The 15,726-nt window shown below is 42.3% G+C and overlaps 1 protein-coding gene across 10 annotated transcripts in view; it reads left to right on the top strand.

Moving 5' to 3' along the window:
* Positions 1-15,726, top strand: part of PATJ (PATJ crumbs cell polarity complex component) — a 141,039-nt gene that overhangs the window by 88,429 nt on the left and 36,884 nt on the right. For all 10 annotated transcript variants that reach the window (XM_059853657.1, XM_059853659.1, XM_059853656.1 and 7 more), the window contains 3 exons: positions 2,781-2,872; positions 11,877-11,949; positions 14,509-14,601. In XM_059853657.1, the coding sequence (XP_059709640.1) occupies positions 2,781-2,872; positions 11,877-11,949; positions 14,509-14,601 (258 nt within the window). The remainder of the gene's footprint in view (positions 1-2,780; positions 2,873-11,876; positions 11,950-14,508; positions 14,602-15,726) is intronic.

The following is a 15,726-nucleotide window of genomic DNA, read 5'->3' as shown; positions in this document are numbered from 1 at the left end:
GATTTTCATAAAAATCAGATGATACTAATTTTATGGATTTCCATTACTGCCACGTAGTAAAAACAGTGTGGGTTGGGTTTTTGGGGTTTTTTTTAATATCCATATCTAATGTTTCTCTTCTGCAAATTAAAGTTTGAGAAGCAAACAATCCTGGAGATTTTTTCCTCTGAACCCAAGAGCTCGGATTTCAGTGAGTTTGTACTTTCTGCTACCTCAGTGCATGGAACTGTAAACCAAAACTTCTGTAGGTGGAGGCACCAGCACATTTGGGATCTGTGATTAAATCTGCCATAAAGCAATGTGGGATTACTTTAAAGGCTGAACTCGAGGGCTGACCTGACCTCATACCTGCAGCAGGTTTTTGTCTTTCTCTGACTCTGCTGACTTTCCAAGGAGTTATGGAAAGAGATCTTTCAAGAAGAGTTGAGGTTGATTTAGATCAGTTTATTTCTTTTGCTCAGTCCAGGCTTTGTTTTTCTTTTCTAATCTCTAATGCAAAAAGTACAGCACAGATTTGTAGGCTTTGATTCCCAGAGTACTATTTGGTTAATCTGACATGTTACTTTACTTAATTTGAAATATTTAAAGTGATGTTTCTTCTGAAATCCTAGATGTTCTCTATTTTGTTTTATTTATACAGGCTTTGGTGTTTTGTTCATCACTGTGGTATCTGCAGCTAACAGAGCATTGATTTATTTTGCAAAAGAAAGTGTACTTAAAAAAAAAAAGAAAAATTTATACTGGGTGTAATAACTCTGTAGGACAATCCAAAACCTTGTGGAGATATATTGCTTTGATTATGCTTTCATTTTGGAGTAATTAAATAATTATAACTTAGAGACCCAGCTCACAGCTAATTAAATTTTGGACTATTTGATACATGTAGTGAGTAGGATTAATTTAACCAGAGTAAAGCCTATAAATTTTAATCTAAGAAGTCTGCTGTTTAGGAAAATTGATGGTAATTTAACTAAATCCAAACAATTTATAAAGCATGCAGTATTCCCAGCGAACAATTTATTCTCAAACTTAGAGAAATTAAGTCAACAAACTCACTGAAAATTTCAAGTTGAGCTTGAAGGCAGAAGGCAGCTGAGCATTCATTCATTTTTGCCACTGGATATTTAAATTGATGTTGGATTAATGAAGCATGGTCCAGGATGTTGCTTCTCCCCCTGCCTTTTCCATGGCAGCTGCAGACAGAACCATATTAACTCTTTGGGAAAGTGATATTATTTCCTTTTAGACCTTGCTTGGGACCCTCTTTGTACAATGAAAGACTTGGTGGGTGAAAGTTTTGCACCTCAGTCCCAGTCAGTAACCAAGTGTAAGGGGGTTTATTCTTGTCCTTGCATTGTCCTTATTTAACTGATGAACTTGCATCATGTTTTGACCCACTGAAAATAAGATTTGTGAATCCTCCTAATGTGTCTGACTAGCCCATATCACACCAGGCTGGAAGACTTGGCCTGTTACTTCTGGTTTGAATGGAAAAAAAATAAAAAATCCTTCTAAGATCACAAACCCAGGATCCAATACAAACATCTGCAGTAACAAAAATTCCTTCTGTAATCACCACTGAATTGTTCCTGGGCTCCCTTGTCCTTATTGTTTTAAGCAGCATTGGTATATCAAATGTGAATGTAAATATTATGTTGTAAATTTAGAGTGGGAGGAAAAAACTGCAGCATTGAAGCATAGGATTGTTTAGGTTGGAAAAGTCCTCTAGGACACAGAGTCCAGCCATCCCCCAGCACTGCCAAGGCCACCACTGCCCCATGTCCCCAGGTGCCACATCCACAGGGCTTTTAAACCCCTCCAGGGATGGGGACTGCCTGGGCAGCTGTGCCAGGCCTGGAGAACCCTTTCCATGAAGAAATTGTCCCAAATATCAATTTAAGTCTCCTCTGGTGTAACTCGAGGCCATTCCCTCTCCTCCTGTCTCTGTTCCCTGGAGCACAGCCTGACCCCCCTGGCTGTCCCCTCCTGGCAGGAGCTGTGCAGAGCCACAAGGGCCCCCTGAGCCTCCTTTGCTCCAGGCTGAGCCCCTTCCCTGGACACCCTCCATCCCCTCCATGTCCTTCTTTCTGTGACTGGGGACCCCAGAAGTGCCCCCAGGGCTGGAGGTTGGTCACAGGGGTTGGTCACTGCCCCACTGCTGTGGCCACACCACTGCTGACCAGGGCAGGTGCCCTGGCCCTGCTGCCCACCTGGGTGATGTCCTGGCCAGGCTGTTTCCCCTGGCAGCTGCAGCATTTCCCATTTCCCTGTGTCCAGAGCAGGGCTGGGTGCCTGCTGCTGTGCTCAGGTGTGGATCCATCACAGCAAAAGGGATGCAGCACCACGTCCTTAAATTGCCCTTCATCTCCCTGACTGCCACCCCTGCCTCCTTCAGCAGAGCTGAGGAGTCAGCACAGTCTTGCAGCCAGTTCTCCTCAGTGGCCAGAGCCTGCAGGCAAAGTGCAGGAGTCTCAACATCTGTGCTGTTGTCACATCTATATGATTCTCCTCAGATCAAGTTGCTTTCCAAAAATCTGGGAATAATCCTTAAAACCCATTCAAAGGATCTGTGGAAAAAAAAAAAATTCTCCCATTTGTGGTTTGCTAATAACAGTAAATTAGCTCTGCATTGGTTCCTGTTTTATATAGATCAAGATTTGGAGACCACATTTTCTTTGAGTCTTATCTCCTTATCCCACAGTAAACATGGAAGTCTCGGTGGTATAAATTAGAACAAGGTGTACTCCTCCACTTACATGAAAATCATTTTCTTTTAACAGATAAACAATCAGATATTGTATGGAAGAAGCCACCAGAATGCTTCTGCAATCATTAAAACTGCCCCATCCAAGGTCAAGCTGGTTTTCATACGGTAAGAACCATTCTCATCAAAACATTTGTTGCACTTTAGCCCATTCCATGACATATTTACATATTTAGCCTGCTTTGCACATGCTGAACTTCCCCAGTGCTCTTTGAAATTGAATAAACCTTTTTCCTGACTATGCTCCTTGGAACAGTTCAAGAGTTCTCCATTATAATGTAAAAAAAAAAAAATCTAATATGGAAATGAATGCTTATTTTAGGGGTGTCTGCTGAGAACTTGAGCTGTTCCTCTTGGGCTTGGGAGCCGCTTCTCCCACAACTTCCTAAAGTGCTTTGGGATGGTTCAGCACAGGGGTGGAGAGGGCAGCTTGTTCATCCAGCCAGGAGGGAGTGGAGATGGTGCAGAGGCTTGGGATTGCTGGAGAGGAGCAGGGATGAAGCACAAGGAGCAGGAAGTCTGAAGGATACCTTTGTGTGGGCATCAAAAGAGGATTTTGAAAGTGAGCAGGGGCTTGTTTGTGCAGAGGGGAAGGCTGGCTGTGCCAAGGAGCACTGGGATGGATTGTGTGGGAGGGAATATGCTAAAACACCCTTTCATCTGCATAAAAATTACATGTGGGCATTTTTCTTTGGCTCCAAGCATGAAAATTTTTCCTCTTTGTACATGAATTAAAGACACCTGCGTGCATTCCCTCAGTAGTTCAGGAAGTGTTGCTCTTCTGACCCTGGGCAGGAGGTCTGGGAAAAACCTGCCTCTTTCCCAGGACTCATACATGCTTTAACAGGCTGGAATTTCACAGATGTGCATTTATGAATAAATTCCAGCTGTGACTTTTGCTGGGCACTTCACCCCCATGCCATTTTATGAGGTGCTCTTCCCACCAACACCTCCATCATCCTTGCTGTTGTTTTATATTCCTGGCTGATCCACAGCCTCCCTGTGAACAATGTAATCATCTGGGGCTGAATGCATATAAATGTGTGCATTTACTGCCACGGCTCTGCCTGGTGCAGCGTGCCCAGCAGTGATGGAAGAGCAGCATTAGCACTGTCAGCAATGAGTTGCTATCCTTGGCAGCTCAGAGGATCTGGAGGAGATTAATGCTCTTGCCTGCAGCTCCTGGGTTACTCTCCCCAGCCACTGAGAATTCAGCGTCACGTCCCACAGCTCACTCGCCATTCTTTCATTGCCTGTGGAAAATGGGGCTGCTTGGAGGTTCCAGAGGCAAAACTCCCACTTGTGGGAGCCCAAGCCAAGAGTGGGGGCTCCTTCCCTGGTGCTCCAAGCAGAACTTCAGGGAATGAGCCCAGGCAGAGCAACTTCCATGGGCTGCAAGTCCTTGGTGTGTTGTTTGGGTCCATAGTGTGTCATCTGGATCCTTGGTGTGTCATTTGGGTCCTTGGTTTGTCTTTTGGGTCCTTGGTGTGTCATTTGGGTCCTTGGTGTGTTGTTTGGATCCTTGGTGTGACATTTGGGTCCTTGGTGTGTCATCTGGGTCCTTGGTGTGTCTTTTGGATCCTCAGTGTGTCATCTGGGTCCTCAGTGTGTCATCTGGGTCCTCAGTGTGTCATCTGGGTCCTTGGTGTGTCTTCTGGATCCTTGGTGTGTCGTTTGGGTCCTTGGTGTGTCTTTTGGATCCTTGGTGTGTCATTTGGGTCCTTGGTGTATCATCTGGATCCTTGGTGTGTCTTCTGCCCTTTGAGACACAAAGGCTGTGTAGGTTCTTAGCTAAAATTCTCTTTTTCTTATTGTGAGTTTCAAGGCGAAAATTTATCTCAAATATTCAAGAGATACCAGAAATAGATTTTGGAAATACCATTGGGTGATTCTTGTTTCCATCTCAGAGATTTTAGGGAAAAAAAACCCAATTTCTGCTTTTAAATGCTGCTGCTGAGGGTGCAAACTTCCATCTTCCCAAGAGCACAGCTCTGGGCCTTACCCTGAGAGCTGATGGGTTTGTTTGCTCAGCCCAGGCAGGCACTGGAGCAGCAATAAAAGGGAATTCTCCCACTGAGAGGATGTCCTCAGAAACTGCAGCACTGCCCCAAACGTGGGGAGAAAACCAGTGTCCCTTGTTTTTGATGTGTGCTCGAGTTCTAGCAAAGACAAATTAGACTGTCTCTCTTAAATGTGGATTCTAAGGACAAATTAGAACTATTTGCTCCTCTCATGCAAGCCCTGTTCCATGAGCCCAGTCTGTCTTGGTACTTCCCATTCCTCCAGCTCAGACCACAAACCCAGTGGATGCTGCTGAGAGGAAACATGAGCTATGGCCTTTTTGTGCCTCTGGATGTGTTTTGGCTGTGTTACACCACAGCTCACCATAGCAAAGTGACACAGACTGCAGGAGCTCTGAGAGGAATTAATTTGGCCTTCATATTCATCAAAATACAAATATTCTCATTTCACCAGTGAAAAACCTGAGGAGATTATAATTTTGTAGAAACACATCAGTCCACAGCCTGAAAAGGTCTTGACTGAGGTGATTCAGGGCATAAAAGCCAAGCTGGTGGAATTTCTGGGCTGTTCCCAGTGCCCTCTCTGATACCCTGAGATGCAGGATGCTGAGTGATAAGCATGCTGCTTTCCCCTTGGAAGCAGGAAACAGCATCCAGGTTTTCCTATTCCTGGTGTTTTGGTTCATGTGCAGGGCAGGGGGATGTTTCCATAAACTCCTTAATCAGTTGTGAAAGAAGCCCAGAAATTCCTGGGCACAGAAAAGCCTTTATGTGAGAGCTGTAATAACTATCATTAAATAACTCCAGAGAATCACAGAATAGTTTGGCTTGGAAGGGACTCCAGCTCCAGCCCCACATTTATTTCTTTTTCTAGACAAAGATAAAGGATAAAAGGTATCCTCAGCCTTTTGGACTTTTTGCTGAAATCCTGACTGAAATCCTGGCTTACCACGTGTGCTATAAAAGTCTGTTCACGCTTTTTTACACCCAGGTAGTGTTACAATTGCATTCCCACCCTTTCCTGGAATTTTTGCTGATGAGACACAGCTCAGTAGCTGCTGTGAGAATCACAGACACCCCCTTATGTTTGAAGGCTTCTCACTCTGCTTTCTGAGCATCTTTTCCTCAATTAAGTTGACGATGATTATTTAAAACAGTTGATTTTGGCCAGATTCCAAAATATAAGTCTTAACACATCCCTGTTTCCCAGTGGTCTCATTAATTACTTGAGCTTCTGAGAGCATCTAAAGGATTTGCAGCTAGAGTGTCACTTTCCTTTCTTTTAGGGGCAATAAGGGATGTAATGTCTTAGTTGCCTCTTGAAATCCTTGCTCTGATTCTCCAACAGGAATTAGCCAGGTAATAATGTGAGAGAGGGACTTGCTTCTTTTAGGAGTGTCTGTGCCCCAGTTCCCAAAATAAGATGTGTTTCTACCCATTGGGGGTTTTGCTCCTGTGTTGTAAGTCCATCCCTGTAACATGCAGAATGAAACAATATAATTAAATTTTACATCTGGAGTGGGAAATCCAGTTTACATCAGAATGCTCTTTTGCAGTGAGAATTCTATGATTCAGCAAATTCAGTGTTTTTTCCGTGCTCAATTAACTGCCTTTAATCTGGTTTGGTGCTTCAATGTTGGTATAATAAGCAGATCAAATAGAGCTGAGTGCTTGAATCAAAGTGAATTCCACTGATTTCAAACCCTCCTCCCTTTGTGCTCAGCCCTGTGAGTCACTCCTTGGTCTACCTTTATCCCTTAAAAGAAAATTGCCTTGTGCTGTGATGAACCATGAGAAATGCTTTAATAGTGAGGGATTTTTCTGATTTAAATTCCATCTGTCATCTGTCCTGAGCCCTCCCACACTGCAGCCCCTGCTCTGATATTGTTGCTTCCTGCTGGTGGGATTGTGAAGCCCACAAATCTGTCACCCAACCCCTCCTTCCATTTCCAGGTGCAATCTCCTGTTATTTGTGATGATGTGCAGAGGAGAGAGATCCTTCTGCTCCAAGGACTGGGGAGTGTCTGGGTTGTTCAATACCCCCCACTGCTGTGACTTTGACTCTTCTTTCAGAGCTTCCAGAAGTGACATCTTATGTTTAGGGCCACTCTCAAACACTGCCATGCTTTAGAAATTATTAGAAATCATTTCTATAAGAATTAGAAAATTATTAGAAATTATTTCTATAATAATTAGAAAATTATTAGAAATTATTTCTATAATAATTAGCAAATTATTAGAAATTATTTCTGAAATAATTAAAATTAGAAATTATTTTTACATTTGTTCAAACCTACATAATTGGCCGTATTTTAAGGGTATAAACTCCTGTTTTTACTTGCTTTGATTGCTGAGGTTCTTTCATGTGGGAAAGCTTTAAATCTAAGCCCTTGCCAGGCCCTGTGTGAGTGCAAGTTTGAACTTTTCCTGTTTTCTCCAGAGCTGTTTCCTCCTCTCTGTCATACACATGTGGGAACAGGCTCAGCAGTGGCTCAGGAAGTTCAGTGATTTGGGCTCCTTCAGAACCTGTGATGACCTAAGCTGCAGTTCATAAGAACATTTAGCTGTTCATTTAAAGTACCTGTGTGCCTGTGGCTCCCAGGTAATTGGGGCTGGAAGGAGAGGAAGTGCAGAACAAGACTCTTCTTGCTGCTGTGGGAGAGATTTTTCAGGGAGATGCACAAAGGTCCTGCCTTGGAGGAGAAATCCAGTGTGTCTGCTCAGTGTGCAGCTCTCCTGCAGCTCCTCTTTTCCAAAGGAGCTTCCAGAGGGAAGACAAAGATGAGAAAATACAAGATCTTGATTGGTTTTTATTTCAACTTAACAAGCAGGATGTGGACAATATAAGCTTTCAATAATCTGCAAGGCTTTATGTCCTGGTGTCACCTTATGGAAGGAACATTTATTCCCTTTTTCTACATTTATTTATACTATTATTTACATAGGCATTAATAAACTTTCAAAAATCTGCAAGGCTTTATGTCCTGGTGTCACCTTGCAGAGGAAACATTTCTTCCCTTGTTCTGCATTTATTTACACTATTATTGCATTTATTTACACTATTATTTAGATATACATTTATAAGCTTTCAATAATCTGCCATTCTTTATGTCCTAGTGTCACCTTGCAGAGGAAACATTTATTCCCTTGTTCTACATTTACACTATTACATTTTACACTATTACTGCATTATTTACACTATTATTTACATATATATTTTAAAACTTTCAGTAATCTGCAAGCCTTTATGTCCTGGTGTCAACTTGCAGAGGAAACATTTATTCCCTTGTTCTGCATTTACACCATTACATTTTACACTATTACTGCATTATTTACACTATTATTTACATATACATTTTAAAACTTTCAGTAATCTGCAAGACTTTATGTCCTGGTGTCACTTTATGGAAGAAACATTTATTCCCTTGCTCTACATTTATTTCCACTATTATTGCATTTTTGCACTATTATTTACATACACATTTATATACTTTTAATAACCTGCAAGACTTTATATCCTGGTGTCACAAACATTTATTCTCTTGTTCCACAGCTCTGTTCTATCTAAAATTTTGTGTCATTTCATACAAGCTCTTGGGTTTTCCTTCTGCTTCTTGATGTACTCCCACAGAAGCGCCCACAGCCCCTTGCAAAGCTGTGGCCAAATGCTCTCTGGGTGTTGGTGGCTGCAGATATTTTTCAGGAGGTTCTCCTGCCTTGGTTCAGACATGCAGAGGACATCTGGAGCTCTGTGGTGAGTCAGAAGCTGTCAGGAGCCCCCAGAGAGCAGTTCAGGGTGTCCTGTGGTGAATTCAGTCACTCAGGTGCTGGGCTTGCCCCTCCAAGTGGGTCTGGTTTGGGATCTCTCTTGGCTTTGCCTTTCAGCTTCCCTTCATTCCTTCCTGCACCTTCCTGGGCTCTCCCTTTGGATTTCTCTTTGCACCTGGCTCTCTTCAGGCTTCTTTTGTACCCAGTTTTTGTGGTATTGAAGTCACTAACAAAGGTATTTGCCTTTGCCTAAGCTGCCAAGGTGCAGATGGAGCAGAACATCAGGAGTTTTATTTTTTATGGTCTGCAAGACAGGATGGGGAATGTCCAGGGGTCCTGTTTAGACTAGAAAGAAGTAAAATGCAGTGAGGAATGAAGACTTTATCCTGGGTGTGAAGGTTTAGACACCTTCACCCCAAGCAGGATTGAGCACCAGCAACTGGGAGCAGCTTTTTTGGAGGTGGTTCTGGAGCAACTGTTGGCAGATCTGTGGAATGCTCATCTGCAGTCACTGTGATTTGAATATGATGTTCAGACTTCTGAGATGTCTGCCCCTGCATCAAAAGAAAATGATTGCTCCTTTTAGTCGTAAATAAATTCACATTTTAGCTGAGGACACTTGTGGAAGTGGAGAGCAGAAACAGCAATTTATTATTAGATCTGTCACTTTAAAATATATTCCCACTTTGATTCTGCTTTGAAGCAATCTCCTTTGAAGCAGCATTAAAGTATTTAAATATGTACGAGTCCTAGCAGGGGAGATTACAAGTTGTGACACTGTGTAACCTTGGGGTTTTTTTTATTTTTGCTTTTTTTTTTCCCCAGGGGAATTACCATAAGTGTTTTTTTATTGCTTGGAATAAAAATGGCCATCCACTTAAAGCTGCATAAAGATATTTTTTCCCCAGTGGTGTAAAAAAATGACAAAGGTGTTTGTGTATGAAGTGAAAACTAGTTTGGATCATTAATTACACCACAGTTTGTCATGAAGCTTCTGTCTAGCAATTTTTAGGGTAATTCTTACAAAACATATAAAAAATTATATATATTTTATATTCTTTTATGTATATATATATTTATATATTTATATATAATTTCATATATTTATATATTATATATAAAAATATATGTATATATTATATATACAAAATAGATATACTTTTATATCTATATATTTATTTTTATCTATTTATTTTTATCATTTTCTATATTTATATGTTTATATAATTGTCTATAATTATATGTTCATATAATTTTCTATTTTGTATATTTATATTTATATATTTTTATTTTTTATATTTTTATATTTGTATTTTAATATATAATTAATATTATAATTAATAATTATAATATTAATATTATAATTAATAATTATAATATTAATACATTTTTATATATTCTTTATTTACATAAACAATATATAAAATACATTTTTATATATTCTTTATTTATGTATCTCTTTATTTCCATGTTTGCCCCTAATTGCACAGCTTGCAGCCTGCACTGTGAGCATTTTTTGGTTTTCATGCTGGTTGTACTTCACACAAACTATTGTCAGAAAAGGCTCTTCAGTCATGGCAAAATCACAGAATCCCTGGTTGATTTATTCCTTTGGGCTAGAAAAGCACCAAGCATAAGGAGATCGATGTCTCACCAAGATAAGAGCAGGGAAAACATCCTTGCCCAATATGCCCTGCAGGGTAAGATGCACTTGGGGATTGTGAAATGCTGATGAAATCCAGGGCTGGGTGCCTGTGCTGCCCTGTGTGTGCAGCAGGAGCTGCTCCCAGGCTGGGCTCTCCCTCCTGCAGGGCTCTGAGCAGGGCCAGCAGGAGAGGCTGGGAGCCAGGACAGCTCTGAGCAGCACCCAGCCTGCTCCTTTGGTGGTGTGGCTGTGTGCTTGCAGATAAGGAAATGAATTCCCCAACCTTTGCTTCAGGATTTATCAGTTCAGATGCCTCTGTGCTCAGAGCTGTTAGTTCACAGAGTTGTTTCTCAGTGATCAGAACCTGCTAGCTCCATGTCTTTTAACCCTTCAGGGGGAAAATGAGACTTTTTTTCTTTCAGGCACTTCCATAAAATGTTTTTAAAACACATAATAGTATAATAGTTTGTCCCAGAAATTAAAGAGGAAAAGATTCTGCTTGTGTCATGGTAACATGGAGTGTAGTAGAGAGAAAATCAAGCCTGGAAGAGCCAGGAGAAGTCACTTCCCTTCATCCAAGAAGCAGCAGCATCACAGATCCCTCCTGCAGAAAGGCTGGAGAAGGGACTTTGGGAGAAGGCACAAAGTGATAGGATGGGGGGGAAGGGCTGTAAGCTGGCTGGGGTAGATTTGGGTTGGATTTTGGGAAGAAATTCCTCCCTGTGAGAGTGGGCAGGCCCTGGCACAGGGTGCCCAGAGCAGCTGTGGCTGCCCCTGCATCCCTGGAAGTGTCCAAGGCCAGGCTGGAGCAGCCTGGGACAGTGGAAGGTGTCCCTGCCATGGCAGGGGTGGCACTGGATGGAATTTAAGGTCCCTTGCCACCCAAACCGTTCTGTGATTCTGTGATGATTTGCCTTAAATGATATCACTGAAGTCATCTGTTACCTGGTTTTGTTTTACAGAGGCCAAAAAAACACAGAGCTAATTCCAGAAAACAAATCAGTTTAAATGGCAGCTGAGGAAAAGCGTCAGCAAGGCAGAATGCTGTTAAATAAAAAAACAAATTAATCAGATGTCAAGTTCAGAGGTGCTTTAAAGAGAGAGAAAAAGATGCCATACATCATAAGCATTTTGGAAAAACAACTCACTTTATATGTAGGGAGAATCACTGTTGATCTCCTCTTCTCCCTGCATTTTATAAAATCTTTTCCAAGTTTTTACATTGAATCTTTTAGAAAAGACTGCAGCAAAAATGAACAAAAAAAAAAAAAAAAAAAAAAGAGAAAGCAATCTGTTACATTAGAACAGGTATTGTATTTCAGTAATGTGAATGTGAAACTATAAACAAGCAGTTTACAGATGTAGAGAGCATTAAAAGAGGCTAAATGTGAGCACATCTATGGATGTGAAGGGACCATACACTCCAACTGCATCCTCAGATAATCCACACAAAATGGGATTTCCAAAGGACAGGATGGCAGTGTGTCCCAGAAGAGCCTCCTCTGCTCCCATGGAGGGATGGGATCTGCTGGGGAGCAAGGAACCAGAGCAAAAATGATAAAAACCAGTTGTCATGGTGCTGAGGGTGTTGTTTTAGTGGGCAGAGCCAACTCCAAGGAAGAGTTTGCCCACCCTGGTTTGGTGTGTAACGCGGTGTTTGTTTTGTTTTGTTGTGCAGAAGTGAGGATGCAGTCAACCAGATGGCTGTCACTCCCTTCCCACTGCCTTCAGGCTCCCACTCTGCCATTGAGGTAAGGTTTGTGGGCTGTTGTTTTTAATTAGAGACTGCTAAATTAGATAGATTAATCATAATTAGCAGCTCCTGATAAGTTTGAGCACCTTGTGCAATTAAACCCGGGGTCGTAAAATGCGTTGGGTAGAGACTTGGCCTAATAGGCTTATTTTGGCCTGTCTCTTTTTTATTGATCTGGCTGTTCCTGACAGACCTGTGTGGCATTAACAGCAGCTATTAAGGAGGAAGAGGAGGCTCCAAACTAAAACCTTGCCTCCAAATTTGAACCTTGTCCTGCTCCTCTTTCAGCTGCTCAGAGTAGCTGTGCTGAGGCAGTTCTGCCTGGAGTAATCCTAAAATCTAAAACAATCTCAGTGTGGTAATGTTGCCAGTGTTTTTGTGATTTTTGTTGCTGCCTCAGCCCCAGTGCAGACTGATGGCTGCCCTGTGCACCAGGAATCCCTGCAGTCACCACACTCGTTATCATTTTGACATCTCAGTGCGGTGTAACTAAATTTTCCTGATAAACTACACGGTTAGCCTCGCTGCTGCTTTTTAATTCTATTTCTATCTGAGCTAATAAAGCAAAAGATGTTTTGTAATTCAATTGGGGTTTGGTCTTGCCTCAATAAATCCATGTGCATTGAACTCCTGGTATTTCCATGAGCGTGGCTGGGATCCCTCAGCAGGGGCCACGGGAGGTGAGGCTGGATGCATCTCCTGTTTGCACTCTTGCTGTTCTTTTCCAGATTCTCTTACCTCTGCTGGCTGCTCCTTGCAGCCCTGGTGCTGCACAGAGCAAGAACTGCTCATGTTTTGTTTGGATCTCGGTCGTTTGTGGACAGGGCTTTGGCTTTTCCTCCTCTCCTCCACACCAGCAGCCTGTCCCAGGTGCAGCTGGTGCTTTATGAATTACCCAACAATTCACAGAGTTCATTTTATCTTTAATACCTTTCTTCATTTCTTCCCAGCTTTGTTTAATATTTGTGCCTTCAGGAGGAAGCACAAAGCTCTGTTTAGGCACATGCTGGTCAACTGGCTGTAATTAGACTCTACCCAAGTGTGTCTTTGTTTGCCTTTAGAGGTAGATGCTTGTGGGTTGAGTTTCATGCATTAATGGCAAGTTCTGACTATTTACATTACGTTTGTTTTATAAGTAAATACAGGTTTTTACTTCTTGCTGGTGTCTTTTTATTATATAAAATCAACATAACCAAATATGGTGATGTTATACAGAAGTTTACATTGCTTTCTTTGGCAGCTCTTCCTCTCTTTAAATAAGGAAAAAAATAGCCTTATATCTTGAAATGATATCTTCAAATATCTTTGAAATACCACATAAATATTTAACATTGTGTGTTACATGCACCCTACATGTAACTTGTCAGATCACATTAAACAGCCTGGCTGGTGGAATGGAATATCAGGGTGCCACAGTTACCATGAATTACTGTGTTAGTTTTCTTCAGCTCATCTCTTGATCTTTATCTTATCTGTTTATCTGCAGCTTATCTCTCTATCTTTGCTATATGAGAAGGGATAGACAGTAAATACACCTTAAATCAGGGTCTTGTGTTGTGGTGTGATACTGTGGGCAAGTCCCCAGAAACAGTGTATTAAATATTAATTGCTGTAAAGTATGTTTTTAGAAGTTTCAATCACCAGAAAGGCACAAAATGAGGTATTTTTTTGCAGCAGTGAACAGAGGTGCTTTGTCCTCTCAAGTGGTGGTCGAGACATTTGAGTTCACATTTACTTAAATGTAAAATGCCTAATGAAAATTCAGAAATTGTTTTGTTTCTGGGCCTAAAGAGTCCAGGGGAGGCCACAGAGCTGCTGCAGGGCTGGAGCCAGGCTGGGAGAGCTGGGAATGTTCACCTGGAGAAGGATTCAGGGAGAGCTCAGAGCCCCTGGCAGGGCCTGAAGGGGCTCCAGGAGAGCTGGAGAGGGACTGGGGACAAGGGATGGAGGGACAGGACCCAGGGAATGGCTGGAAGTGAAAGAAGGTAGATTGGGATATTGGGAAGGAATTCCCGGCTGGGATGGAATTCCCAGAGCAGCTGGATCCCTGGAAGAGTCCAAGGCCAGGCTGGACACCCTGGGACAGCAGAAGGTGTCCCTGCCCGTGACAAGGGGTGGCCCTGGATGGGCTTTAAGGTCCCTTCCCACCCAAACCATCCCATGATTTTCCCAAGCTGCTCAGACTGAAGGAAACTGGGACTCCTTAACGTGCTGAGCATGGGGCAGAGGGCTGGAGAAAAGCTCTTCTCACCAAGTCCACAGCTTTCACAGCTGGCAGGGATTAGTCTGGCCTTCAGAGCTGCCCCTAAGGGCAGTTCTGGGAATATCTTGTGGTGCTTTTTGTCAGCCAGGGGGGACCAAGGTCTGCCTTCCCAGATTTACATCCCTCATTCACCCCCTGACACTGGGAGGCTTTAACTGTGGATCTTCCCACCTTGTCATGCTGCCCCTTATCTAAAAAACACAACAAAAAAGAGTAAAACTGTCCAGTTTTCCTGTTTGGCTGTTTTGGGGCCCAGAGCTGTGTTTAAAAGCTGTTGCCAATCCTTTCTCCCAGGACCACAGTGGCACTGAACCTGCAGGTGCTGAGGAAGACCCGAGTCTGGAAGTTGTCATGAAAAGCTTGACTGATGAGGAATCCAACAAAGCTGTGAGTGACTTGAGGCAATATTTAATGTTGATTGAGTTCAGAATGTAGAAGCTCTCTGGGCTTGATTGGTTTTCTCTGCCTTTTTATTGGAGTGTTGCAGCACTTTTGTCAAATAATCTCCAGTACATGTAAAAGCAGAATCAAACTCAGCTTTACCTACCCAGCCTGTTTTCATGAACTGAGCACTCAGAAGAACTTGTTAAAATAGCAAGATAAGACTTTCCACCTAGCATTTTGGCCCTCTTGGGTTCTTGGTGAGTGAGGGGATTGAGTTCCCACTCCTTCCATCCATGTGTGACAAACTTCAGAAAAAGCCTGGTCTGTGAATCATATTCTCATTTATATTCATAGCTTCATAAATTCTAAGGCCAAGATGTCTATTGTCATAATCTAGTCTTGCTTCCTGAATAGCACAGCTACAGAGCTGCTCTCAGTGATTTCTGCATTAGGGCCATAACTTGTGCTTTAATGTGGTTCTGTCAGTGTGCACTGTAATAAATACTGAACTTCTCATTGACACAGATGGAGATTTTTGTTGTTTGATAGGCCAGGATCATGCATTATCAGGAATCTGAAAGTCCTTCAGGGTGCAGCTCTGATTTCTTCTTTTTGGACACTGTTAAAAATTTAAAATGGAAAACTCAAAACATGACTAAGCTGGGGGTACCTCAGAATTTTGCTGAGGTTTTTTGCTGCCTGCTCCAGTTTCAAGGAGTGCAGGACTTGCTGTGTGTCCTCAGCCAAGGAAACCTGACATTTCTGGATATCTTTCCTCCTAGATGTCTTCTTCCTGCTCCATCCTGTCTCTTGCAAGGAGTGTCTTGGGGTTTGCAGATATAAATTGAATATACATAATGCTCTGCAGCTAGTAAGTGTTTAATTAATGAGTCTGCAAATTCCAAGAGTTAGGAAGTGTTACGTGCTATTCAAGCATCAGGATTAATCAGCCATGGATTGATTTATGTCCCTAGTGGATTACTAAAAGGTTGAGTTATTGCTGTTTGGTAGCCCAGTGCAGATTCCTCTGATGGGCTGGAATAGAAAGGAATCAGATTTTTCCCTGGATGTGTTTGCAGGTGTCACTCACCTGGTTTTATTGCAGTTCTTGCTCAACTTGGCAAGAAT

The sequence above is a fragment of the Haemorhous mexicanus genome, chromosome 9 (assembly GCF_027477595.1).
Source record: "Haemorhous mexicanus isolate bHaeMex1 chromosome 9, bHaeMex1.pri, whole genome shotgun sequence".
Classification (NCBI taxonomy): domain Eukaryota; kingdom Metazoa; phylum Chordata; class Aves; order Passeriformes; family Fringillidae; genus Haemorhous; species Haemorhous mexicanus.
This window is presented reverse-complemented; position numbering and strand designations above follow the sequence as displayed.